At 38.2% G+C, this 26,702-nt stretch overlaps 2 protein-coding genes across 4 annotated transcripts; one reads left to right on the top strand and one right to left on the bottom strand.

Annotated features, from left to right (window-relative positions):
* The first annotated feature begins 124 nt into the window (after positions 1-124).
* LOC5570089 (anaphase-promoting complex subunit 15) lies at positions 125-6,496 on the top strand. Its single transcript, XM_001653026.2, has 3 exons — positions 125-337; positions 409-502; positions 5,895-6,496. The coding sequence occupies exons 1-3, from the start codon at positions 218-220 to the stop codon at positions 6,038-6,040; spliced, it is 360 nt and encodes a 119-aa protein (XP_001653076.1). The 5' UTR covers positions 125-217; the 3' UTR covers positions 6,041-6,496.
* LOC5570090 (RNA-binding protein 1) lies at positions 6,110-24,737 on the bottom strand. Of its 3 annotated transcripts, XR_002499604.1 has the most exons (5): positions 24,602-24,737; positions 23,823-24,058; positions 23,677-23,763; positions 12,338-13,615; positions 6,749-6,854 (listed from the first exon to the last, which is right to left on the bottom strand). XR_002499604.1 is itself a non-coding variant. In XM_001653027.2 (4 exons), exons 2-4 carry the CDS (start codon positions 24,029-24,031, stop codon positions 6,755-6,757), a joined length of 396 nt encoding a protein of 131 aa, XP_001653077.1. In that variant the 5' UTR covers positions 24,032-24,058; positions 24,602-24,736; the 3' UTR covers positions 6,110-6,754. The 3 variants fall into 3 exon arrangements, 2 of the variants coding, with proteins under 2 accessions (XP_001653077.1, XP_021696583.1); XM_001653027.2 differs by lacking the exon at positions 12,338-13,615 and having other exon boundaries at positions 6,110-6,854; positions 24,602-24,736; XM_021840891.1 differs by lacking the exon at positions 6,749-6,854 and having other exon boundaries at positions 12,460-13,396.
* Positions 24,738-26,702: the final 1,965 nt, after the last annotated feature.

Here is a 26,702-nt window from a genome sequence, read left to right as displayed (position 1 = left end):
GTGTATTTTTGAAGGCAAACATCGTTTTGTTTTAATTTTTCAGTACCGGGATTCTAACCTTCCTACCCCTCCGCAAAACATGCGCATGACAACGGCATGCGTCATAAATTTGTTTGTTTACAAAATTCAATTTTATCGAACGACCGGACGAACCGGACCGATGTGGATACTTTTAGGGCAAACAATATTCTAGCTTCAGTAGTTTTTACGTCCAAAAATGCTCCCGTTCTTCCCATCGCTGAGGCCAGCCGTGGCCAACAGTTTGTGGTTTGCGGTGGACGAATGCTGCGACGAGGATGCCGAAGTGAACGCAATGGAGACCGAAAACCAGGAATGGGTAAGTTGCTTTGGCTTTGAGGGTACTACTAAAAATATTTGTTTCCTACATATTTTGTAATCCATTTTTAGATAAATCGCATCCAACAAATAGGCGCGGATCTGGTTCCGATCGGGAAGCACGTAAATGAACATACCGACAATATGGACTCGGAAGATGAAGATGGTAAGAATACAGGCAGTTTTCCAACCCCAGCATATTTTTTTTGGCTTCAGTTTGTTTTTGAATTACACTACTACTGCTTCTTCTTGTTAGTATTACGTCCCCATTGTGGAGGAGCCTGTTTCTCTACTTGGTGTACTTTGAGCACCTTAATAGATTTTAACTGTGAGCTAACAGTAGATAGTCTTTGGATGGGGTTTTACTACAGTACAGCAGATAAAAACTATCAGTATTCCATTAGAAAAAAAACAGCAGTATCGGATTTTGAAAATTACCTAGGTACCGTGAAGGCCCCATACTCTGCGCACTTAAGGATTTTTAAATTTCAAACAGCTGTAATTAATTGAAAACAAAACACAATCCTCTGAAATTTTGGGAGCAAATACTTATTGATTTCATGTATAAGGAAAAAATATAAAAGCTTCACTAAGTAATGATTTTTATTGCAAATTTTTAATTTTTCTCAAGGGTGTCCGTGTTCCTAACTCTGCGCACTCATTTTTGCAATGCTCCTTATTCTGCGCATTCGGGTTCCTAACTCTGCGCACTCGATACATTATTTATAACAGTTGAAGTATTTTGCTAAAAGCATTACTAGCATTCAAACTCTGAATTAATCTTAATTTTCTTGCTTTATACGGCTTTACGTCCCCAGTGGAGCGTGGAATGTCTCTAACATAGAAGTTTATTAAGTGAAGTGAATTTTATCTTTAATTCAATCCATGATAATTACTGTTACTGAATGCCATTAAGTGGAACTCTCAAAATAATCGAAATCATCATATGATTTCCAAAACATGTAATTAACTTAGTTTTCTAAAATTCAAAGCAACATACAAAAAGGGTACAAACTACATCTTTTTTGCATTCTTTCTTGGCGTGTAAAGGAAAATTAGCTTTGACTGTTTATGAATTTTCACTAGAAAATATAAAAACCAAATTTTCTTTTATTCGGTTCGGGTCCGAGTTTGAATAAAATTAATAAGAACCTGGTTCTGATTTGTTATATGTGAAACCCGAACATTCCTACTAAATACGATGAATAGTTTAAGCGAAAGGGTATATTCATGCTTAATGTATTGTTCATCACTCAATCGACAAGTATCGCCGCCCTGTATAAGCATGACGTTTTTAATGAACGATTCATATTTCAGATCAATAACAGTACTTTATTGGCGTTTCTATATAGCAAATACGATTAAACCTCGATGTTCCATTACTCGATATTGACTCATGAAACTATACAAAAAATCAAAATTATTCTATTGCATGGTTAGGGAGCATTCAAAAATTACGTCCATCGTTCAGGGAAGGAGGAGTCTACGAAAATGTGACAATGCATCCATTAGGTACTGTTAAAATCGCGACAGGGGATTGAGGGGACGGAGTGTAGAAATCCTTAAAATATGTTGGACGTCATTTTTTAATCTTCCCTTACTATGATGATCCCCTTAAACAATTTACCAAAACATTTCCATTCCATATCTCGATGGTGTCGACAAGTCGTTGGTTCCCTTCAATATCGACCTCTGGAGGGTTGATTGTATGTTGAATATAACGTTTTATAACTGCTGCGCATAGTAAGGGACATAGTTGAAAAATGGTTCCTTACTATGCGCACTTAAGAAGAATAAGAAAATGAAGAGAAAATAAGGTGCACTTTACCAGTGATGATTGCTCGATAAATAAACTAGTGCCTACATACTAAAAATCTGAAATATATTCTCTTTAACTTGATTCAAATGACTTAAGTGATGAGGTACTCCCTTAGCATTTTTGCTAACGGGCAGTCAATTTGGACGTTTTTCAATATTTTTAAAGCTATTTTATTTTTTATTAAAGTAATAAACGAAAATTTGTCAAGAAAATTCTTCACGTACTTTTTTATTACTATTGTATCAATATATGGATAACAAATTTTAAACAAAAATTTAAATGATTTACCAGATTTTGGTGGATTTTGGTAAAAGTGCGCAGAGTTAGGAGCTGCGCAGAGTTAGGGGCCCTCACGGTAATAAAAAAAAATCAAAACATTTGCAACTCTAGGTTTTTTTCCATACAAAATGGTCGAAGGGGGGCAGGATCCGTCATTAATTTGGGAATTTTCGAAAGCAGTTTTTTCATTCAAAATCAAGAAAATTTACAGGAAAATCCAACCGGTACACAGTGAACACAGTTTCGTCGAATAATTTCTAGGTTTGAACAGAATTACTGCTTTTGAAGTTTCGATGATGACGATGTTTACGATGACGGAGCACGGAGCGTTGATCGTTAAGCTCAAGAGTGATTTGCGATAGGGCTTAACTGGCAAATCAATAACGATGAGAAAATAAGGAATGAAATTTACTAGTACAATTTTGAATACCAATTCTTGAACTTAAATCTTTTTAACGAAATTTACATTTCATAAACCTATTTTCCAAACTCCTATAAATTCCACACAGGTCCTTCAGTTTCCTTTGCTATTTCGGTTTAAAAAATAGCGCCTATGTAAAATTGGCCAAAAACGACCACGATTGATTGAATTTTGATTTTATCAAATGAGTCATTGAATCGAGATGGAGTTGGTAGTCTTATATCAACCGCCTCTGCTTCATAAGCAAAAGATCATGGGTTCAATCCCAGGCCCGTCCCTTTCCTCGTACTTCGTAGTTGTATCTTTCACTTGCTTCTATTTGAGTGTACAAAGGTACAGTGATGCCATCTGGCAAAAGTTTACTCGATGCGTGAAGAATCGAAAATTTTACCCGGCAAGGTATTGGGACTGAAATTTCAAATGCTTATGGGGCTTTTTTTATTATCGGACAATTTGGGCCGAAGGTTCTCCGATTTGTATGAAATTTTCACCAGAGGTAGAGCTCGTGGATACATGACCAAAGATGAAATTCAAAAATTATAGTGGCCTATTTTCCCGTGTAAATAAATGCCGCCGTTAGCGCACGGTTATGAGGCCCACAATAGAACACATTTTCCTATGGGAAGCGGCGCGCGGGTGGTCATCGGTTTTTCAGCTCTGTCACCTGAACGGTAAAAGATACCACTTTGGCGTCTATGGACGAAAGTTAGAGTATGGATTGATGAAACAAAACATATTTTTTCGAATTTTCTTCATGATACAGACGATAGTTTTTTCGCTATTTTTCCGACAATTTTCTCCATTGTGAAAAATGTTCCGGAAAATGTTTTTCTTTTGATATTTTAAATAGATTTCTGAGGAAGTATCCTTTCGATTTCACTAAAAAACTTTTGTTCTACGATGCATAGTATAGGAGATATGAATTTTTAAAGTTTGAGGTACCGTCAACGTACCAGTATCCGCTCATGTTCCAGTAGCCCGCTCACGAGTTAAAAAAGTAAAGTAATTTGAGTAAATACGCAAAACATTGTCCACAGTATAATTCAATTTGTCTGTTTGAATAGTCTAGTGGCTATTGTTTTCATATTTACTTTGTTTAAACTTACCTTTTTTCGTTGTGAGCGGGCTACTGGAACATGAGCGGATACTCAATTCATCTAGAGTTTTCCGGGAAAATAGGCCACTATCCAGCTTTTTACGCTGGCTATAAAACAACAAGGGGTGATTAGATTTTGACATTTATTGCCTATGTTTTTTATGGCTACGTCTTAGCAGGCGGTGATCTGACTTTGTTGATTGAATTGTCAAAAATTTTCACTACATTTGTTATGAATTATTACGTATTAGAATTTTGCAACTATTCGTAGTCTAACACTATTTCAAGAATATAATGTCTATTTCTTATATTTTAGGTATCCGGATGATGAAATATCTCAGGCTGGTGTTGATAGCTTCATGAAAATGTGATAGTTGCCCCATTTAAACTTGATTAAATATCTGGAGTGAGGAGACTAATGCAGAAGACCCTTATATGCTGACTTTATTGTTGGTTTTTATAAATCCCTCCAACAAAGATGATGCTGATGATGTTAGTCATAATGTTGTGTCCTTCACGCAGAGGCTATGAACAAAAAGCATAATTTTGCGAGCTTGCAGAATAGTATTACGGATCTATGTTAAATTTTAGGGCAAGCTGATAAATTACATTGAGTTTTTGCTCAAGTTCGCCCTTCGAACCCCAGATGAGCTGTAAATTTATTTGCATGTTACGGATAACCATACCAATAGATTAAATCTAGGATTGAATCGACAATCGCAAATTCTAAAAATCTGAAAAATGATTGTGCAAGGGACAATGCTGATAACTGACATAAAAAATCGACGGTAATAAAAATATAACTTGCTATCTACAAATTTGGCCCGATCTTATTCTCCACAGTCTACACCCTTTAAAATCTTTTCACAATCGCCGTAATGTTGAACAGAGATTAACGGTTTGCCTTCTAGCCAGAGGCATCTTTAAAATACTAATCAGTAGGTTGATGGTTTGGTAAATGTTTGAGCATATAGTGTCTTCAATTTGGACCTCAGGTTACTATTGATTCCTGTTCCTTGTAGAGCTAAAATGTATAGATAAAAGATTATAAAATATATCTTAAATTTCCTATTTAGATTTTGTAAAACCACAATTTAAAAATTCTGACATTGAATTGTCAACAACAAAAATTTTCCTCTTCACAAAGCTTGCTTCGATTAAACCATAAAAATTATAGTGTTGGCAAGCAACGTCAAAAGGGGGCGATTCTAAATTTATGGCAAGCTAGCGTAAAAAGCTGGATAATTTTTTTGAATTTTCCTTTGGGTCATGTATCCACGAGCTCTACCTGTGCTGAAAATTTTATACAAATCGGAGAACCTCCGGCCCAAACCTGTCCGATAATTTAAAAAAATGCCCTTATACAAAATCAAATATATTAAACATTTTTAAATGACCTGCTGATTCTAAAGCTTATTAAGAGTCTAACCCCGGACACTTAACAGAATTTATTTGAATCGTGTTTTAAATTTTTTAGAGGCATTTGAAAATTGATTTTTTTAAGTAGATGAAAAAACCGAATTTAGTACTATACCATTTAATTCTACTAGAGTTTGTATCCTTTGACAGATACGCGTATTTCGACCTCAACTGTAAGGCCGTCTTCAGTGTCGTGTACTAGACTCGATTTTTGCTTTGCCATGTAAAAAAATCAAAGCTTCACGCTTAGGGTCAACTCAACCTTCGTAATCGCGAATCTTCCACTCTTAATCTATCACAGTTGATCTATTCCTTCATAGCATTTGTTAGAACCAGAGTCTATGAATGAAGAGTTGCGCGAAGAGTGAAACCAAATTTACCTATCGAACTGTCAAACCGTCTACCTATCGAGCAGACCCGCAAAACAGATAGGGGCTATTTTCGAAAACGAAGAAGAACAACCATTCAAAGAAGTCTCTTCGCGCAACTCTCCATTTATAGACTCTGGCTTCTCCTTTTTTCAGCAAACGACGAAAGCGACGATTCGGACAACTCGGATGAGGAAGATGAAGACATGGACGACATCAATGCGGCCCGCGCCAACGATCGCATCGTAATGGAAACGGCTTACGGCAACACGGATGATGAAATACAACCCAACGATCTTTGAGCGTAAGCCTCTGTGAAGGCGGATTATGGATTTTCTTTCGTTGTGATAAAGTCGTTCCCTCACAGCTTGTACACTTTTTTATATCTCACTTTATTTAATATGTAACTTGAAAAAACTAAAAATACATTTACGTTTCCGTAACTAAAAGGATTCTACGATTCCTTCCTTCCCTACCGCGTGAGAGAATTTCAAACCTAGAAATTACACATTTCTTCCGTCCTGAACTGCCTAACTCGGTTATTTTGTTCTTTCCGCGAAAAAACGCATCTGTCCCTATAGGCCTTCTCAGAGGGGTACGAATTCAATATTTCTGACGCCCTTCTTTGAGCCCTGCTTTCCTGCTGTGACTGACTGATACAGATACTGGATGTTCAAAGTAGGGAGTGTTTGGGTGTGTTCTACATACAATAATGTATTACGACCTTATGAGCTACTAAATGTGTTTGCGTGTCTATGCATATATAATTATACAATAAAAGATGAACAACTCCGTGTGGTTCCTGAATCCGACCGTTTTTGTTTCGAGAAAATAATTTGGGTCACTGTTTGTAATTTCTCTTGATATTTTCGGGAGATTTGAACTTTATTTCATCTTCTTCGTCACTGTAGGTAAGTTGTGGGGGTTGTATTAAAAATTACTCAAATATAATTACTTCAAGTCTGGCGGAAAGTCGTCCTCATCCGTTTTTTTTTTCTTTTGTAACTGCTTCCTCCCTAGCGGCGGTCGCGGGATCCACTTCGGCTGCGGCGGTCGCGGTCGCGGTCACGGCTCATACTGCGGGAGCGTGAACGGGAACGGCGTGGCGATCGGGATCTGTTGAATCGGGTTGAAAAGAAGAGTAGAACGCACACGATGTAGTTTTGAGGTGGAAGATGGGTTTGCTGGTCGACAATGCTGCGGAGGAGGCTCCAGGCTGAAGACAGGGAGTTAGCGCCCATACGCGGCGGAAGCGGTGGAACCATTCGACGGTACCGAACGAGGACTTCCTTAGATGAGAGGGGATGGGATGATCTTTTGCATTTGAAGATTGAAGATTGCAGCCGACACGATACACGATCGGTGGGTGGTGGAAGTCATTGTTCAGTGCTGGGCATTTGGTCCAGAGCTTGTGGGTGGTGGTACCGCTTCCGGGCACGTCGTGGGAAGACACAGAAGTTGATCTTTGGTTGGTAGGCTGAGGATTGCTCCGGAGGAGCTCTCGAACAGCGCACGTAAGCAGAGTTGCACAAGTTGACACGGGAAGAAATGTGGTGGCAGATTTGTAGTAGTAGTAGTAGTAGGTGAATGTTGGCAGGGACTGGCGACTGGCGCTTTTGACGGGCAGAAGAGCGGGGCAGATATGGCGATGCACGAGCGCTTCCAAAGTTTACTCTCGATCTTGGGTCGGCGATCGTTGGGCGGAGAAAAAAGTCTCGTTGGGGGGTACAGATGTGTGTTGTTGTAGATAGATGTGTGATGTGTCGTCGATTTTGATGGGATGATTGGATAGATGATGCTGACTTTTTAAAGCTGAGCTTATCGATCTTTTTGCGATGTTTGACGCAACTAGCTGTAGAAGCAATCGATGATCATAACAGCGATGCACAAATGACAAAAGATGTAGTAGCAGACGACTCTTAGTGAAAAAGTCGATATTTCATGAACGTCGAGCAAAAGTTGGGATGTGCTAGAATGCTATAATGAACCGTATTATGTGGGAAAGACTGTGAACAACCCTGGGCTGGGTTTATATGGAGATTTTTTAAGGAATGGTAGGCAGAGATTGAATTTTGAGATAATCGAGAAAATCTCTCACTTATCGCTCTCTGTAACAATCATGATCCGCAACACATCATGAGAATATGTTGGTCATCCCTTGTTACAGCTCTGATTTGATCAGGGGGATAGCAGTGTATGATAAAACCCCTCTGAGCAAACTCCAAACCTGGTGAGCACAATTGCTATAGGATGTTCGGGGAATGTTTAACTTGTCAGTAAAATAAAGCCCCTACTCCCAATGGAAAATGAGCAAAAAAAAATGGATTTTATCATCGTTCTCTCTTTAGGGCTTTCGTTTTCTGTTTGGCCGTGCTTAAAAATCAAATAAGAACGAATTCTGTAATTCATGATATGTATTAAATGTGCTCAATGTGATTTAACCTTTCCTTTTAATGGATTAACATTTGAACACATCACCTTTAATCTTCTCTTTTCCAAGACTATCAACAACTTTTATACCGAAATAGATTAGACCAAACATTGTTGCAAGGAAGTTCTTTTAAGAAATCAGTTTAACTATTCAACTATTGAAACAATTGCAGGACTGGTAGCGACTAATTGTCAAGAAAATAGGAACTTTAGAGATCCCATGTGTAAAAACAAACCAAACAGGAAACTTTCCTAAATCTCTACATGGATTGCTTCGACCAAACATCTCTAAGAGGTAGATTCAAAAAATTTCTTTGATTCCTCGTGATATTACGTCAAATACCTATTATTTCAAGAATTGTTTATGATTTTCTCTACAAACTTTATCAGATATTTCAGGTATTTGTTCAACGTTCTCTTCTGGTATTACTCCAAAGATTTATTCTGGAGCTGATCCAATGATTCTTTCACGGACTTCCCAAGGAATTCCTCCAAAATTTGGCTCAGGATACTTTTAATAATTGAACTAGTTTTTTTTTTTTTGCAAGAATATCAGGATTCAGAGATTTTTCTCAGAGATTCGTTCATCCGCATTCCATCTTAGAATTTCCTTCGACGATTGTTGATTAGTTCTTCTTCAAGAATTTAACTAGTAATTTATCTAAGAGTATCTTTAAAAATAACTCCTGAGATTGCTGTGATGATGATTTAGTAAGTCCTCTAAAGGATGTTTCTGTGTTCAGGTATTTTTTTCTAAGACTGACCAGAAATGTATCTGATACTTTCAAGAATGAATTCAGTGATTCCTTCCAAGTTTTCTTTGGGAATTCCTTAATAGATTCTTTCAGAAATTTACCAAAGAAGTTCTCAAAATATTTATCCCGAAGTTCTACCAGGAATAACTTCTAGTCTTCTTCTAGGGAACTGTCAACTCTTTTTTCGGGAGGTCCGGAACTGAAGAAACTTCAAGTAAATACATGACAAAAGGGGACGGGTCCGGATTAATGATTAGAACACACGCCTCTCACGCCGAGGACCTGGGATCGAACCCCATTCCCAAGATATTCACTTATGACGTAAACGGTATAGTGACAACTTCCTTCGGAAAGGAAAGGCCATCGATCCCGGCTGAAAATCTCGTTAATAAAGAAAAAAGTACACGATAACCAATCTTACAGGAGAGCACCGATCCAGAAGATGTTTCTAAAGAGACTTCTGAACCATAGAGTAAGATTTTAACGAGTCTTCAGAAGAATTGCTAAAATTGTTTTTGGACAAACCATCAGATAAAGTCCTGTTGGGATAAATCCAGAACTGGGGCGGAAGCATAGGGAAAAAAAATAAGTGAGAAAAATCGACGGAATAACAGGAATAATTTCTGTAGCATTTTCTGATATGCTAGATGAGCTTCGGGAGAATCCATGGACAATTTGAGAATTTTTGACAGAGACTACGGCAGTGATCTATGGGTGAAATGGATTGAAAAGCCCTATAGAAATCTCTGAAGGAAATTCCAACATGAGCTTCATGAGGAATGCCTGAACGAAAGTATTAGGAAATTCTGGAGAAATTTCTATATGAATTCCTGAGAAATCTTATCGAGCAACCCCTGGAGGAATGGTGGGTGATTTCAAGGAATATTTTTCGGAACGGTGTTAGGAAAAAACTGGACAGAGATCGATGCTCCTACTTTCAAGAATTTCTCCACCGATTCCTCCCAAGATTTCTTTGAGAATTAGTCAATAATTCTTTCAGAAATTCGTCCAATGAGTTGTAGGATGCAGGTAATGTCAACGTTGAATTCAATAACTGAAGAAACTCCTGGTGTAGTACACGAGGATCTCTTGAAGAAGTCAACTTATTTTGAAGAAACTTCAGAATCATAGAGGAAGTGTTGACCGAGTCTTCAGACAAAACATATTGGATAAATTACCAATCTTGATCCTGCGGGATAAATCCCTAAAATACACAACACTGAATCCTTGGGAAAAAAAATATGTGAGGATAGAATGATCGTGTAAATTTGGTAGAAAACTGCTAACTTTAGAAGAGATTACTGGAGTAATCTCTGGATGAAATGTTCGGAAAATTCCAATAGAAAACTCTGGAGGAAATTCAAGCAGAAATTTCATGAGGAATGTCTGGGTGAATGTATTGAGAAAGTATGGATTTAGTTTTTAGAACTTATCGGAACTATGTGTATTTCTGGGAGAATCTGTTCAGGATTTTTTGAAGGAATCGTGGAATGATTTGAAGAAAACTGTAAAAATCGAAGGAGTAATTCTTGAAGGACGTCTGGCGCGAAAACTCTAAGGAAAACAAATGAATAAATTCCTGCAGAAACTTCTTGAGGAATGTTTAAACGAATTTGTTAAAAATCTCTAGATCTAGAAGATCTTCTACAATAATTACACTTTAATTCTCTCTTTTTCATGGTAGCTCCAGAACTTCATTGGTTTTCTAGGAACTAGGGTGAAGTAGAATTTTTTTGTGAGAATCAAAGGTGGAATTTTTGAAGGGATCTATGGAAACGGCTTAAATAAATGCTAGAAACAATTTTGTATCAATCTGAGAGCCTATTTTTTATTCCTGTCGGAATATCTTCGAACGTAGCAACTGGAGAAATCAGTAGAAGTGTTGTCAGAAGATTATCTGGAGAAAATCCTGAAAGAATTTCGGAGGGAGTTTTCTAAGCAATTTTAGAAGACATTAACGAAGAAATTAGCGTTTGACAGATAAAGAATTTCTTGGAGGGAATTCTGAAGGTGTTGTTTCTGGAATTTTTGGAGGCTTCAGGATTCACTCCATGATTTCTTTTAAGGGTGGTCTACGGATTCTTACAGAAAGTCCAACTTGATTAGTCAAAGAATTTTTCAAACATTTCCAATAATTTTCACCAAGAGTACTTCCAGATCTAGGAACAAGTATACGAAATATTGCAGTAATGAAAGGTAAATGTGCAAGTTAAATAAAATTTGCGAAGATTTGCATATTTTTCGGACCGTTTTATATAATGCGGAATTTACAATAGTAATTTATACAAGAATTTCATTAAAAGGTGGTGGATGTTGCTATAATATATGCAGTTTACTTCAGTAATTAATCCATAAATCTAATATTCTTCGTTCCGAAGTTTTTCTTAGAATATTTTCTAGAAAATTTCGATATAGGGTTCCTTGATGCAAAACCTAGAAGAATTTTTCAAAACACTCAAGAAGAAAATTTTGGGGCCCAGATAGCCGTAGCGGTAAACGCGCAGCTATTCAGCAAGACCAAGCTGTGGGTCGTGGGTTCGAATCCCACCGGTCGAGGATCTTTTCGGGTTGAAAATTTTCTCGACTTCCCAGGGCATAGAGTATCTTCGTACCTGCCACACGATATACGCATGCTAAAATGGTCATTGGCACAGTAAGCTCTCAGTTAATAACTGTGGAAATGCTCATAAGAACACTAAACTGAGAAGCAGGCTCTGTCCCAGTGAGGACGTAATGCCAGAAAGAAGAAGAAGAAGAAGAAGAAAATTGTGGCATTTTTTGGCAAACAACTTTGCTTAAAACATAAATGACTAATGATTTTACTCAAATTGAAACAGAGAGCTTTGTTAAAGTTGACCTCCAAAAACACGTTATCAAGAAAACGGGTATAATTGTAAAGGTTTTAGGACTATACAATGTTCTACAAAGTTGTTTGAAACAGTATAAAGTGCATTTTTGTCGAACATATTAGAACTTTAGGTTTCCAAGAATGATCTATTTATAATTCCCATCTATAAAACAGCTTTCAATGCACATATGTTTCAAAAGGGTTTCAAATATGGATGTATTTTATTGAAAACGTCGTTTTCAACCACTATGGAGCCCAGGGAAGGATTGTATGTTAGGATGATTTGAGAACAAATCCGAGTGATTAAACTACACACAGCTACCACGTACTTAAACTACGCACGGGTCTCTTATCGGTTATAGACTACTACTGGTTTTCAACGAGAAAAAGGAAAGAGATTATAACAATGAACGATATGAGAAAAAAGAGCAAATCAAAACCTGTGTTAGCATCTAAAAAAAATCGCATCTGATTACATGAGTAAAAATAAACGAACATAAGAAAAATAAACAAAGAAAAAACGAAACAGAAAGTAGAAAAATACAGGAATTGCAATTGCATCCTACCTTTTCCAAGGGACGAGGTGTGTGTGAGGGTCGCAGGCTATTACTGAGTTTTGTGTTGTATTGGACACAGGCCTGTGGCGAATCTCTCTCTCACTATCTTTTCGAAAAAGCTAGGATGTTGATTTGGTGGTGTTGTTGAAATGATGACCAAGGTTCGACGGTGACGACTACGACGACGACGACACAAATTGGTGACGCCTTGCGTGGTGACTATCTACAGCGCTCGAACTTTTTTTTTTTTTGGCGAGCTAACATTTTACACACGTTACGGATGGCTACGCGGATGTTAAGGTCGTTTGCAGATAGCGTAATTTGCGGTTTGGCGCACTACACATTTCGATACTATAGAAGCAGTAGTATTATAGGTGGCTGGTGTTTTTTTTTGGTGGTGGTGGAGGTAGTAGTAGTAGAAGGGTTGTCACGATGGTGTCGTAGAAGTGGTAGGAAGAACAATTCGGAAGACTGATGAGATGAGTAGCCGTCGAGTAGAGTTGATAGCGCTCGGTTTCGGACTACGGAGGGCGGTTGGGAGAAGATCGCCCGGAAGATCGTCGAAGCTCGCCGTTGATGGAGATGGAGAAGATCGCTGGTTGCCCAATCGCACGCGAAGATATTCATCGAAGAATCTACTTCGCGGTCGGCACACGTTTCAAGTGTTTGTGTGCTCGTATTTGCTAGCCTTGATGTGGTTCAAAGCAAAAGCTCAATTCCGCCCGGTTGAAAGGGTTGGCCGCTTTCCCTCAGGTCGGAAGAATAAGTTTCAACAAATTTCGTCGAAGTTGTTGTTGTTGTTGCTGCGGTTGAGAGCAAGTGAAGAAGCTTGTTTTCAGCGGCAGCAGCAGCAGCATCAGCTGGTTGAGCGATGTCGTCGAACGATGCAGCAGTTGTTGAAGTGCTGACGTTGGCGATTGCAGTGGTAGCAGTAGTAGTAGTAGTAGCGGTAGTAGTAGTAGTAGAAGAAGTGATGTTGGTGGTTGCGGTTGAGGCGGTTGCACTTTCGATAGTAGTAGCAGATGGGAGACTACTTGACGAGCTTGCACGACGAAAAAGCGAACAAGTCTAGAAGAGATCGAAGAGGCTGAAGAGGTTTCTTTGGCGGTGATGGTGGTGGTGGTGATTTGGTTGGTTGTGGTGATGGCTGTGGTTGTGGTGGTGGTGGTTTTGGTGGTGGATTTGATGCTTTCGCTAGTCATTACAGACGAACTACTAGTAGAAGGTTGGTTAGATGAAGTTCTGTGGCGGAAGTTGCTGACGCAGAGTTTCTTGGAAGAGCTTGCCCTGAAATTTGGTTGATCACCGGAGGTTAAAAAAACATTGGCATACGCTTATAGTTTTGATTGGGATCAAGACATGATTTTAAATGTAAACTCAATAAACGAAAGATGATAAGTACTAGATATACGATAAGTCATAGTTTTTGTCTGAGAAATTGGTCCGTCGTAATGACATTTGATATTCTTTACATGCAATAGTCGCTTCTATGAAATTTATGCAATTTACAGTACGGTCTTCTATCGATAGCCTAGTTGCTACAACGATGATAACAGTTTTCAAGCAAATAATGATGGTCGTCCTTTTGGACAATTAAAATTCTCTGATAAACCAGCCATAGACATTTTCGCTTTTACTGTTCTATGCACCTAATACAGAAAAATACAACTTTACAACCATCAAAAAGGGACCGAACAAGAACCAAAAAGGCTGACGGGGTTGGTGGTCTAATGGCTACCGCTTTTGCTTCATAATGGATCATTGAAGGTCGTTTTTGTCAGTGCTCACCGCATCAAAACAAAGGCGCAACTGTATATGGCAGGGTTGCGATGGATCTTCTTCGTGAACAATGATCGACGCATCTTCGCGATCCAACATTCGCCAAAATTCATTTTTCATTTTTGCGTCACGAAGAGCATCGCAAAAAGCGAACGGATGCAACGTCGAAGAAGCAAAATGAACACACCGATAAGTGGTTCGCGAAGCCTCTACCCTCGTAGGATTCATTTATCCACGTGCTGTTCATTCTCGTGATTCATTGCAAGGTTGCTTCTTCTCGTAAAGTCAAGCAAACACTCCACGCTAAGCCAGCTCCACGCAGCGCATGTGAATGAGACAACCAATGCAGAACTGGCTGACTGAGTGAAAATTCTGAGTAGGTCGCACTAATTCTGTGAGTTGCCGACGTTTTCGCCTTCGGCTGTCCGAGACCGATGGAAAGGGAACGGTCAATGATATCCCACGTGGCAGCAAAGAGTTGGCCGTTGGTAAGATGGGGAGTTTTCTGAGATGTTTTCAAGCGAAAAGCCGGAAGGTGGTCGCAAATGCGAAAGTTTTTCCCCATTTGCTTCCGCTTCGGCTATTGAAAATGAAAAAATCTCTGAAAATCTTTAAAATTGGAATGTTTTTTTTTAATGTTTTCAGAAGCAAAACAAAAATGGAAACGAATTCCGCATTCCAAGCGTTCCTCCTCTGTGCGCAACTCACTCATTCAGTTTTGTTTACCACCGTTTGCACAAAACTGTGTACAGCCCCTTTGCACAGAATCTGTGCTGCACGAAAAGAGGCCAATTTTGTGCGCTCGGCACTCATTTTTGAGCGGAGCAAGTTTAGCGTGATTGTTGCAAGCCCACATGAAGATGATCGAAATGAATATTTTTCTGTTCTTCGCGAAGAGCAGGCGGTGTGGATCGTACCGTTCACATTACCAAGCGATGGAAAATCACCCGATGATAGCGTCGGGAGAAACAGCGATCCGAAAATGAAACACGAACGAACGAAGCGCCCGAACGGTTGTTTGTGTTTATTCGCAGATTCTGTTTTGATGCCTACGAAAATTCATCGTGCCTCGCGTTTCCGATCGTTGTTCAGCAACATTGGTATATGGGATTAAACATTGTGACAGCATTGCTGTTCTGTCAAACACACAAGGCTACGGTTGCGCTATCGATGCTTTCCATAGCGGCCGTTTTGGTTATTTTAATGATCCATTAGAAAGTCTTGGGTCAATCCCAGACCCGCCCCTTTCCTCGTACTCTGCAGTTGTATTGCTTCTATCTTCCACTTTCAATGTATCACACTTATAAGCGGTTTCTTCACCACCGCTTAGGCCTAAAACCTAGTTTAATCATATGAGTAAATGAAATTTACTGCTTAAACCAGGGCTGTCCAACGAGCCACATCCGGGCCGCGACTACATTTCGTGCGGCTCGCGGGTTTAAAGATTGTTCTCATATATGGACTGTTGACTATTCTACCAACTTGAAGTAAGAACATACTAGGGCTAATTAGTTTAGTTGTCACTTTTGTTTCCAGTTAATATTTTAACTTGATTTAAATTATTTTAACAAATCATCTTGCATACTAAAATTATTCGAAGTCTTAAGTTGAACCTTCAAAAATTTCTGGGTGTTTTGCAGCTAGTATTTTTTTTTCTTTATTAGCGACACTTTACACTGAAATAGTGCATTCGTGTCGTGCAGCCAGTACTGTTAAATGTCATAATTTTGGAAAATTTAGAATGCTCATAGCACCCTTCTATGCGAAATATCACTTGAGCTCATAATGCCAGCCGATAGTAGTTTGGAAAAGGTCACTGGAAAAATGCTTTCCGATGACTTTTTCCACGGGGATCGATGATATTAGCAATATTTATTTGTCAAAGTCACGTGAAATTCAAGACATTCAACAGCTCTGTTTGCAGCTACATTTTAAGCACTGTCAATTGTTGTTTTAATAACGGTTCAACTTGTTCTACAGATAAATCTGACTTGAAAAAGACCGATATATAATTAACGACATTATAAAATTAAACAATTTAATAACATCAACCTTTTTAGGATTACAACAATTGTTCTATCATGACTTCCATCAATATTTGATGAATGAAGCTAAAATATAATTAAAATGTCGAAAGGCAAAATTTTCAAACATAATTTCACTGAATCATGGGTCAATATTCGCACAGAATCTTGGAAAATAATTTAATCAACTGACTGTAAGCGATTCACGTAAAATCTTAGGCAAGATTATAAAAATAATGCACAAGATTTTCGAAGAGCTCTGTCAATGCCTTGCACGAATAACATGGGCAGGATTCGCACAGAATCTTCAGCAACATCCCATAGACTTTTAGCCACGATTTTTATATTGTTATGCGTAGTTTTGCGAAATTCTTGGCAAGTTTACTATTGAACTCTAGGAAAGATTTTAACAGAATATTAGGCGAATTTTTAATAACAGGTTTCTTTTGTAATCCTGGATAGCATTCTCTAAGATTTCAAGGTAGAATTTCAAAATAGATATTGGGCTGGATTGTAAAGGAGTCCTTGGCACAATTCCTCTTCGATTGAATTCTCCCCTAGTACTGAGAGGGATTTTTGCGAAAGCCTAACTGGGATTTTGACACATTTCGGATCATGAATCATGATTCTAACAAAATTTAAAGCAGGATTTAAAAAAACGGGATTTTGACAGAATTCTAAATTTATTTTTTATAAAATCCTAGTCATTATTCTCACAGGGTAAAAAATGCATAATGGTTTCTTCAAAATATTCTGGGCAAAATTATTTCATGATATAAAGAAAAAAAGATTTTTTGGTATTAGACGATATGGCCTTCCACATAAAATTGGCCCGCGGTTCGAAAAGGCCTGGTTTAAACAAAGGGGAGATATCGGCCGGCCCTTAGAGCCAATTGTTTCACCTTCGCTTAAGCCGTAAACCACGTTCACCCATACACGGGAAAAAAGTCTGTGGTAGAAATTACTATTTTAGCTGACTACGCCCATTCTTGAAACAACCATGCAATTTTAGACCAATTTACTATGTTTACGGTACACCCCACCACATTACTGGTACATTTGACAGAAATAATTTACAACAATCTGATTTCGACTACAGACATGGTAAAATCAAGCGCATTTCTGGTCTGCTGAAAATTGCCTGTGCGAGCGCTTAAGTTTACCCCCTAAAATGGTAGTTTTTACCGCACAATTTGTTTGCGTGTATGGTTCATCAACACGGAGAAGTCAGACTACCCAAAAAATAAGTTCTTTAAACTTAAACTTGGGTAAACTGCATTTAGTTTTTACCCACGGTTGGGTTGTTTTGCCTCTCTGGCAACAGCAATGTTGTCAAAAACAGAGAGAGACGCACCAACCCAGCGTCGAACGTGGAATAAGCTAAATTTGGGTTCTTTCGAGCTTACCTAAGTTTAACGTGAAGATGAATCGAAGCCAAACCTCAAATTTTTAAGAGCACAAATCTGGAGAACCAAACATCCGTTTAAGCTGGTGGTGACCAATCGATTAAGTTTCCAGCTCAAACGGGTGATTGGTTCTCCAGATTTGTGGTTTTGAAAATTTGAGGTTTGGCTTCGATTCATCTTCACCTTAAGTTGTTTTAACCCACTACAGAGACTTCTAAAGCAAACGCTGGGTATTTTTTTACCCTGGGATTTTTTTTTCGCGAACGAAAACTATCTAATGTAGTCTACGGAAGAGCCGAATCAAGCCAAAAGAAGTCAAAGTTGGGTTGATTTGTGGCTCCGTGTAGGTTTAAGGTCTAAGGGGCTGTCCATTAATTACGTAAGACAATTTTGGCTGTTTTCAAATTCTTCTTGTGAAACTCATCCTAGGTCAAAGGAGAGCTTTTCAACAAAAACGATAGTTCCACATAAAGCATTTTACTGTTCCATATGAAGCCATATACAATTTTCAACATAGATTGAAAAAGCATCTTCTAAACAATATATCAAACATTTGGCCAAGAATCTCGGCAAGAAAAATCTGCCCAAGAATACCCAAGGACTTTGCTAAAGGAATATCCGTTGAAGATCTTCCAAATTTGACGACAATGATTGAAAGAATTTACTGTAAATCTGCAGGAAACTATACAAAATCGTGTTAAGAGTAACATAACAACTCTGTCATAGGATAAGGACTATTGAAACTAGTAATACAGACAAGGCTTCATCAAGAATCAGTGTCATTGGTAACTCCAGAAACCATCGAACGGAATTCTTAATAAATTTTCCCAAAATTTCAACAGATCTCCCAAGAATTTTGACATTGTTTTTGTCTCAGCTTTTCGGCGGTTAGCGAATCTACTAAAAATTTAAAAAATCAGCTTAGGTTCTTCTGGAGAATCCACCAAAAACCTTATAAGCAAGCTACCGTGTGGGACCCAAATCCGTACACCTATAAAATTAATCTAAATCCACCCACTTCATACAAAACGCCTACTATTTGTATGAAGTGTACGGATTTTGAGCCTGTACGGATTTCGGTCCCCCACTGTACCAATTGAGGCGGCTAGATACAAAAGCAAAAAGCTCGTTTTGAAAAAAATCGACTGAAGTTTTTTTAGCAAATTTTCATACAAATTGTATGGGAACCAAAAAAATGCTTTCTTCTGCGAATTATGTTATTTTTTTATATTTGACGGATAACTCACCTAAAAATTACCGTTAGAAAGCTTGGAAAGTAGATTGTTTCACTATAATCAACTCAAAACCGACCAAAATGCCACTTACACTCTATTCAGGGTGGCCAGTGAAAAGTCAGTTTCAAATTCCCGGTTTTCTCCCGGTTTTTTTCCCGGTACTTCAAAAATATTCCCGGTTTAATGATATGATAAGAAACATTCTTACGATTTTTTTTACCATTTCAAACGACTTTTAGGTACGATTTTTTTGATTATAAACCAAAGAATTTCTATAAGGGATATACGGAAATCAGATTTTTTGCTGCGCATTCAAATTTGTTGGGCTTATACTGATTCTGCTAAATTCCAGTTTGATCTATGAAGCAATATTTTACGACGGTAAGTAATCGTTGAATTTGTTATGGAAAAATTCAGTGTTAAAAAAAGTTTGACCCTTGTTTATACGATGGGATCTAGCAAATCTTTGAATGAATCACAGTTTAAATTTTGAACGGTCACAGATTTTATAGACATAAAAATGAATTTATCAATAGGGTCCTAAAGCCCTGTCCCAATTTTAGTGCCAAACGCTTAAGTTTAGGCCAAAAACACATGTTTACTCAATTTTCTAATGTTTTCCGTTGGTTTAAGCCCAAAAAAACATTTTTTTTAGATTTTGTCACATCCTTTGGCTTAAACTCAAATTTTGGGTGTATTTTGTTTTCCGTGTCCCTTACGAAATGTCAGATAAGAACAACCCCAGTGGTCGAACTAAAACCCCTGTGGTGTTTTTGTCGACTAAGCGAACGTCAAACATGAGCAAAAGTGTCAAGGTTTATTTATGGACCAAATTTTTAAATTAAACTTTAAACATGACATAGCCATTATTTGAGCGGAAAAAATTGTTAAAGTAGTTACAGTAACATGCTTTTTCGTGTTATTAAATAAAAACAAGATTTTATTAAACATTTTAGGACCCAATTGTTCAACATTTCGTTCCATAATCATCAGCATAGATTTTTTTGTTATATTTAATACCCACAACATTTTCTCAGGCCAATTGTTGCTGATACAAAATAATTCTAATCATAATTCTGAAATGAATTAGAATTTTATACTATTTTTACCAAGCCCAAACAAGAAGCGAATGGCAAATCTTCAATGAATATCATATGTTGTAAACGCATTTTTTTATATTAGTGAATTTCAAGCTTGCTTAGAGAAATTTATAACATCCAAAAAATGTAGTTTTTAACATAAAATGCTTCATAAAACTATATGAAAAGATGTTTCTTCATTAAAAGTTTTTAATTTACTGGCTAATTATTTACTGAATTAGAGCAAGTGGTAACATACAAGAATATGTTCTTGACTTTATTGGCTAACTTGGGATTCTAATTCAGAAGCTTTTATAAAAATCCACTAAAATAGAGATCGTGCTGGTATGCAAAATTTTCCCGGTGCTAATTGAAATTCCCGTATATTTCCCGGTTTTCTCCCGGTGATTCGAAATTCCCGGCTTTTTCCCGGTTTTCCCGATTTCCCGGTGCGCTGGTCACCCTGCCTATTATTGCCTCGATTCCTGTGGAGAATCCTGCAAAGATCTTATTAAAAATTTGCCATGAATCTAAATAGTAATCTATCAAGCATCCCATCAAGAACTTAAGGAGGGTACTTAAGGAAACCTGACGACAGTGGGGTTTTTTTTAAAGCTGCTAAGCTCATATTTGGCTACAATATGCGTCGGGTTGATGTGCTTTTTATTGCAAAGTTTCAGCCAATTCGGTCGAGGAAACCCCCATACCAAAGTGAATCATGAAAGCGCTCAAGTAGCTCTGCACTCTCTGAGTTGACATATACTGCCCATATTCGCATAACAGTCCCATGTTCTATGAGTTTTCTTATAGACATGGGATTGTTATGCGAATATGGACAGTACAGTTTTCTCGTTTCGCCCATAGGCTGGAAATAGGGTAACGACTGTTTATTTCGTTCATAACCGCTAATAGTTGGCGCCAGCGGCAAAAAAGTACAGGCAACAACCTTTCGAACATTCAGTTTCTTTCAGTGGCCGCCGAGCGACGACACTGTTGTTTGTATTCCACCCAATGATCGCGCTACGCTGGATTCTCAAATTTTTCAAACTTTCAACACAAACGCATGGAAGAATGATAGTCGGAGAACTGTCAAAACGTATGGAAAATAATGACGTAAATTACTTGCAATTAGGAAACTGGATCAAAAATGTAGTGATAAGAAATCAAGTGTAAAGAGAAGACATAACTTTTTGTGTTTAGTTCATCTTGCGTGATGCTTTCTTTGCTTCACGATTTCGTTTTTACTAGGGTCGATGTACCAATAGCAGCACAGCTAAGAACAAAAATTCGTATAAAATCGAAAAATAACGCTAGCGTCAATATTTATACATCATCTGATAGCTTATTATCTTGGTTTTGTGGGAAAAATATGAAAACTACGAAAACTCAAATGTTTATGTTTATTATCGCGTGTGCCACTGTAGGAATACATGTGCCTATAGTAGCATTATTTCTAATTTCAGTTCCTATAGTAGCACTAGCATCACGGCGTTGGCAAAATACTTATCAAAACCGTATTTTTACAAAACTTTTATATTTTTCCTACAAAGTGTGGATCAAAAGCTTTTGTTTGATGTAAAAAAGTTCTGAATTCTTCAATTATTTCGTATAATAGAAAATAGTTTCTCTCAGTAGTGCTACTATAGGAACAATAGGTTTACTATAGGCGCAAGGGAGCTCAAATTTTAAGCAAAACTAATTATTTCGACCATTTTTTGAACAAAATCAAGCTGTAAATCATTGGTACTTAGATAAATAGCTCCTGACCTTCATGTCAAAAAATGTTTTGAAAAGATTTATAGCAAAACGGCCGTAAAAAGCCACTAGTGCGACTATAGGGGACTGTCCATTAAGGGAACACCGATCCTACCACTGAAAAAGAGCCATCTATTGCCTCTTTAGTTTCGAATATCGCCCTATTGAAACAAACCGGTATTCTAATGTATGAAATACATATTTCCCGGTATGTTGTACAAATTCGCGGGTATTTCCCGGCCTTTTGTAATTCCCGGGTTTTCCTGCTTTCCCGGATTTCTCGGATGGATGGACACCCTGTTACAGTAATCTCTGATGAATGTTTTGTAAAAAGTCCTAATGAGCTCTTGAATGGACCTCTGAAAAACTCCCAACTTCTAACAAGTGGAATCTTGTGTAGAAATGGTCGGATATTAGGAAGAGTATTTGGAAATTTCACTTGAAAAAATACTCAAGAATTTTTGGAACAAATGTTGGAGAAAATTCTAGCTAAATTCCTGGATTTCTTCGTACTAGGGAGTTGTGTGATCGAAGCCCACCAGAACGATTCCATTATTTTTAATAATTTTGCATCTCAATTTTTCCAAATTGACATATGTGTCTATAAACTTTAGGTTTTTCTAACTACCAATCGGCTGGTAAGCCGTAACAGCGTCAATAACCCTAGTTGTGTTATGGTTTGTAGTTTTAGAGCTAAAAAGTGGTCACTATAAACAATTTTCACGGTGGTCATCTCAAATTTCAGCCTTTTTCCCGTTTTTCCCGGTTCGGTGGCCACCCTGGAACAAAAGCGGATATCTCCTACTAAAGGTACATTTCTCGCCATGATTCTTCCAAGAAGGAAACTGTCAGAGATCTTAAAAAAAATCTTTGAGAACTTTTCAAGGATGCTCCCAGAACATTCTTTGATGTGCGTTAAGACATTTGCCACGGTTTTAGTAGATTTCTTTCTACAAAACATGTCATCCACCAGCACAAAATACCATTAAATTCATCCAATGATAATGAAAACATTGCACTGGATTTTATTGCGTAAATCTCGGCAAGAATCCAGTTCAAATCTCGCCAGGAATCTTTAATCCTTACTAGCAGCTTCATTTTTTTACCGCAAAAACAAAATTCGAATCGCGATATTTTTTTGTTTCACGATATTTCTGCAACATTTTTTTACAAGCACTCAAAAAACACATCTTGTTTTTGAAACTGAGCCGACGCGAAGCCATAACCCACGTAAATTTCTCAGGCTAGATTTTTCTCGTATTTCGATATTCACTCTTGGGAACAATACATTAATGAGAGTATGTTGTGAGAAAATTAAGCATTATGGCACAGCCGTCTTTAAGTAATGAGCATTTTGGTGCGTGGTGGTACCACGCTGGCCAAATTAGCATTTTGATAACTTCAAAAAACATCATATCGTAATTTTCAGATATCTCCAATAATACTCAACCGATTTGTATGATTTTTGCAGAATAGATCCTCATTCACTGCCGTTTTATAGTCCACATTTTATTTGTTTGATAAAATAAAAATCAAAAATAAAATTGCCGCCAAAGTTATTTTATATGAAGAAAGTCGGTCCCCCAAGGAACATCGGAATATTTTCAAAACCAGATCAGCAACCACTAATATCGACACGAAAGAGTTTTTCGAGAACTTGTGAAAAATTGGTGCAAAAGTACCCTGGCTAAACATTAATCTGAACTATCACCGGCTACGTAGAAGATCGTACTGCTCTGAACCACAATTCGAATCAAAAGAAGCATCAGTGTCTTCTTAAAGATTGAGAAATCTCATAGTATTTCGTTATATATGTCATGCGAATGTTCAGTTTCGAGTCTAAATATGCAAATATTTCGACTGTCTGTCTGTCCAACCGGATGAAAACGTTCTATTTTTAATGAGAACGAAACGCGTCGTAACAGACTGGTCGACAGGTGTAAAAAATGTCACGTAGGTGTAGGTAGATGGGGAGCAAAAGAGTAATCAATCAAGAGTAGTCTTCTTCCTCTTTGGCAGAGGTAACTTGAATTGTCGCGACGGGTCGTGTGTGAAAACGAGCAAAATTACCTGTACGAGCGACGGGGCCTTCTGCGGTCATCACGCCGGGTCCGGCCGGAGGACATCTCCACTCGGATGCGAGTTCCGCAACATCTCCTGTAAGAACAAAATTACAGATGAGAATCTGTCTACAATTTAATCGATTCCCAACTTACGTTCCATCCAACGATCGCACTGCGTCTTCGGCGTCACGTTTGTCCTCGAATTCGACGAAAGCGAAACCGGGCGGATTGCGGGCCACCCAAACGTTTCTCAGCGGGCCGTACTTTCCGAAGGCGCTTTCGATCTCGTGCTTGGAGGCGGACGATCCCAGATTGCCAACGTAGACCTTGCACTGGAGGTCCCACTCGCGGTAGCGTGCCATTGTTGTTTATGCTAGTAATTTAGGTGCCTAGAACGGGTGAAAATTGGTTTTAGATTACAAGTGAATATAAAATGACCTTATCTCACCCCAAACATGGTGTGCGGGTCATTGTAATTGAAATAACTTGTTTTTAATCCCATCCCGCCTATGATTTTTTACATAATTTAAATAAATATGTACATTTTTGTTCAAAATCGTATAACAAAACCTAGGTGACTGTCTTAAACTAGTGACTCGCCACCAGCCCTGTTATTTATTTACACTTTATCTGCATCACATCACAAATTTTGGAAAAAAAGCCCACTAAAATAAACTGAAAAATTTAAAACGACAACATATGTAAATATAACAAACGATTAAAACTGTAACAGGTAATAGATAAATAAAAAATATATATTGATTTCGCACCCAGTCGTGCCAACGAATTTCAAAATGGCCGCCAGGGCATAGCGCTGCCTTTCTCCAACTGCGACACAACATCCATGATGGAAAGAAATTTTCACTAATACCATTTTCTCCCCAGAATCCATTTGCAGAGCGAAAATTTCATCCAATTCGAATAGAACTTACCTTCGACAGCGATAATTCACACTTTTGACGGGGTTTGAATGGTAATTTCACGACTTTTTGAACTTTTTCACGCAGCAACTCCAGGAGCGTGCGATTTTCACAGATGATGAACCTGATGAACAACTTTGGCTGCTGGCAGTTTGGTGGCTGTCAGTTTTGACGGTTTGGATTAGACAGTGCTGTGCCCAACGGAACGGAAGGAAAGTGAAACGGACGCGACATCTGGTTTTCAGGGTGAGAGTTACGAAATTGCACACGGCGAGAATTTTCCACTCAGTCGCCGCACAATGACGTAAAGAAAAATCAAACGCAAAATATAGTAATTTTGGGCATCCTCCCACCACCTCGTAACGCATTTTGTATGAATATTTTTCGAATTTTGTATGAACTGTATCAACTTTTGGACACCCACCCACCCCTTCAGTATTATAAAATTTGGAAAATTTGCGAATGGTCCTCAACCAAATTGCAAGTTTTATTCGTACTAATATAGAGCTACCATAGAAAAATATTATTGGCCTGAATCAATTAAACCTTTGTGCGGCAAAATTCCTTATCTTTCAGACCACCATTAGTAAATCCTAAACACCCTAAACGCAGATCATAAATGTCCCCTATTTTTTTTAAACAAAATGGATCATTGAAGGTAAAGCGTGGTAAAGCCCTCAGTACACTCTTTGCCAAGTGTGCAAATTTTTCCACACGCATAAACTAACACTTCAATATCCACTTGACACTTCAGATGTTTTGTCATTGTTGAGATCGATGGTTGCATGTTGGTTTATGCGTGCGGAAAAATTTGCACACTTGACAAACAGTGTACTGAGGGCTTAACTCTTTCGGTACTCACCGCATCAAAACAGCGGCGCTACCGTATATGGAATTTAACATTGTGACAGCATCGCTGTTATGTCAAACACACAAGACTACGGTGGCGCTATCTGTGCTTTTCATAGCGGCCGTTTTGGTTATTTTAATGATCCATTATTGAGAAAACAATCTGCCATCACTCAATAATTCATTTCTTTCCAGATCCAGATGGCGTATCGGCCTTTATCAAAAGACTACACGCAAAAAAAAATGTGCCGCAAAAACTACCATTATAGGGGGTTAACCACAGAGAACAGACGTTCATCTCTTCTCGTCAGCGTGTGTAAAGCATTGTACTGGTCATTTTAAAGTATGTCGTTATGCTCCTGTTACGCGGCGCTGTCGTCAAATTGAGAACGCCGCTTTTTACACTTTGGCGCTAGTGTCGATAACAAAAATTGCCACTTGTCGCTAGCGTTACTTTGTGTGTTAATGCATTTTGATGTTCACTAGTGACATCGTGTTGTCGAAACGAGTTTGTATGTCGGGCTGTCATCGTTGGCGGCGCTGATGTTTGATTCGAACCTTTACACATGGTTCAGATGAAATTTTGTTCGAGCCTCCATGTCTGTTCTCTGTGGGTTAACTTAAGCGCTCGCACCGGCAATTTTCAGCACACCAGAAATGCGCTTGATTTTACCATGGCTGTAGTTGGCAGGGGACTGACACGGCTGTCATCCTGCATACATTTCGGCTCTTCCTCACGTCGTTTTGGTACTTCGAGTTTTGGTACCCACCTTCTGGTAGGTTTGCCCTAACCGTGCTCCTGATTTTCGAGTATACGGCTCATACGTTGCTAGTGCTAGATTCTGGCAATTAAACATATCGCATTGAATCGTCGTATTTGATGACGCTTTTCATTAGTTCATCATGTTGTTTAATGTTTAACGCATCAGCGAGGTATAATTGATGTCTCCTACCCATAAAAACATATGTTTTGCCCCTCCCAAAATAATCAAAACAAGAACACTGGACGCCATGTTGAATTGATGTTGGGTTGGTAAATATTGGCTCATGCCACCCCCTTGGTAGTTGGAATCCGATTGTTGTAAATTATTTCTGTCAAAGGAATCGTTCAAACACAGAGTTAAGTTGAGTGCTGTTTGCATTCGCTCGGAAACAGTTTTATCGAATTTACCGCGGACTATAATAACAATATCATCTCACGGTGTGTTTCGTAGAACAACTTTATTACAAAAAAATAGGTAAGTCTGAAACTTCGCCACAATAA

Source organism: Aedes aegypti, chromosome 2 (assembly GCF_002204515.2).
Source record: "Aedes aegypti strain LVP_AGWG chromosome 2, AaegL5.0 Primary Assembly, whole genome shotgun sequence".
Classification (NCBI taxonomy): Eukaryota; Metazoa; Arthropoda; class Insecta; order Diptera; family Culicidae; genus Aedes; species Aedes aegypti.
Note: the sequence above shows the minus strand (reverse complement) of the source record. Positions and strands in the feature narration are given on the sequence as shown.

Coding starts and splice junctions, on each gene's coding strand:
- LOC5570089 (XM_001653026.2), top strand. CDS start 218: ATGCTCCCGTTCTTCCCATCGCTGAGGCCAGCCGTGGCCAACAGTTTG. Junction 338..408: donor AGACCGAAAACCAGGAATGG/GTAAGTTGCTTT, acceptor ATCCATTTTTAG/ATAAATCGCATCCAACAAAT. Junction 503..5,894: donor GGACTCGGAAGATGAAGATG/GTAAGAATACAG, acceptor TCCTTTTTTCAG/CAAACGACGAAAGCGACGAT.
- LOC5570090 (XM_021840891.1), bottom strand. CDS start 24,031: ATGGCACGCTACCGCGAGTGGGACCTCCAGTGCAAGGTCTACGTTGGC. Junction 23,764..23,822: donor GTGCGATCGTTGGATGGAAC/GTAAGTTGGGAA, acceptor TTGTTCTTACAG/GAGATGTTGCGGAACTCGCA. Junction 13,397..23,676: donor AGGCCCCGTCGCTCGTACAG/GTAATTTTGCTC, acceptor GATCTCTTCTAG/ACTTGTTCGCTTTTTCGTCG.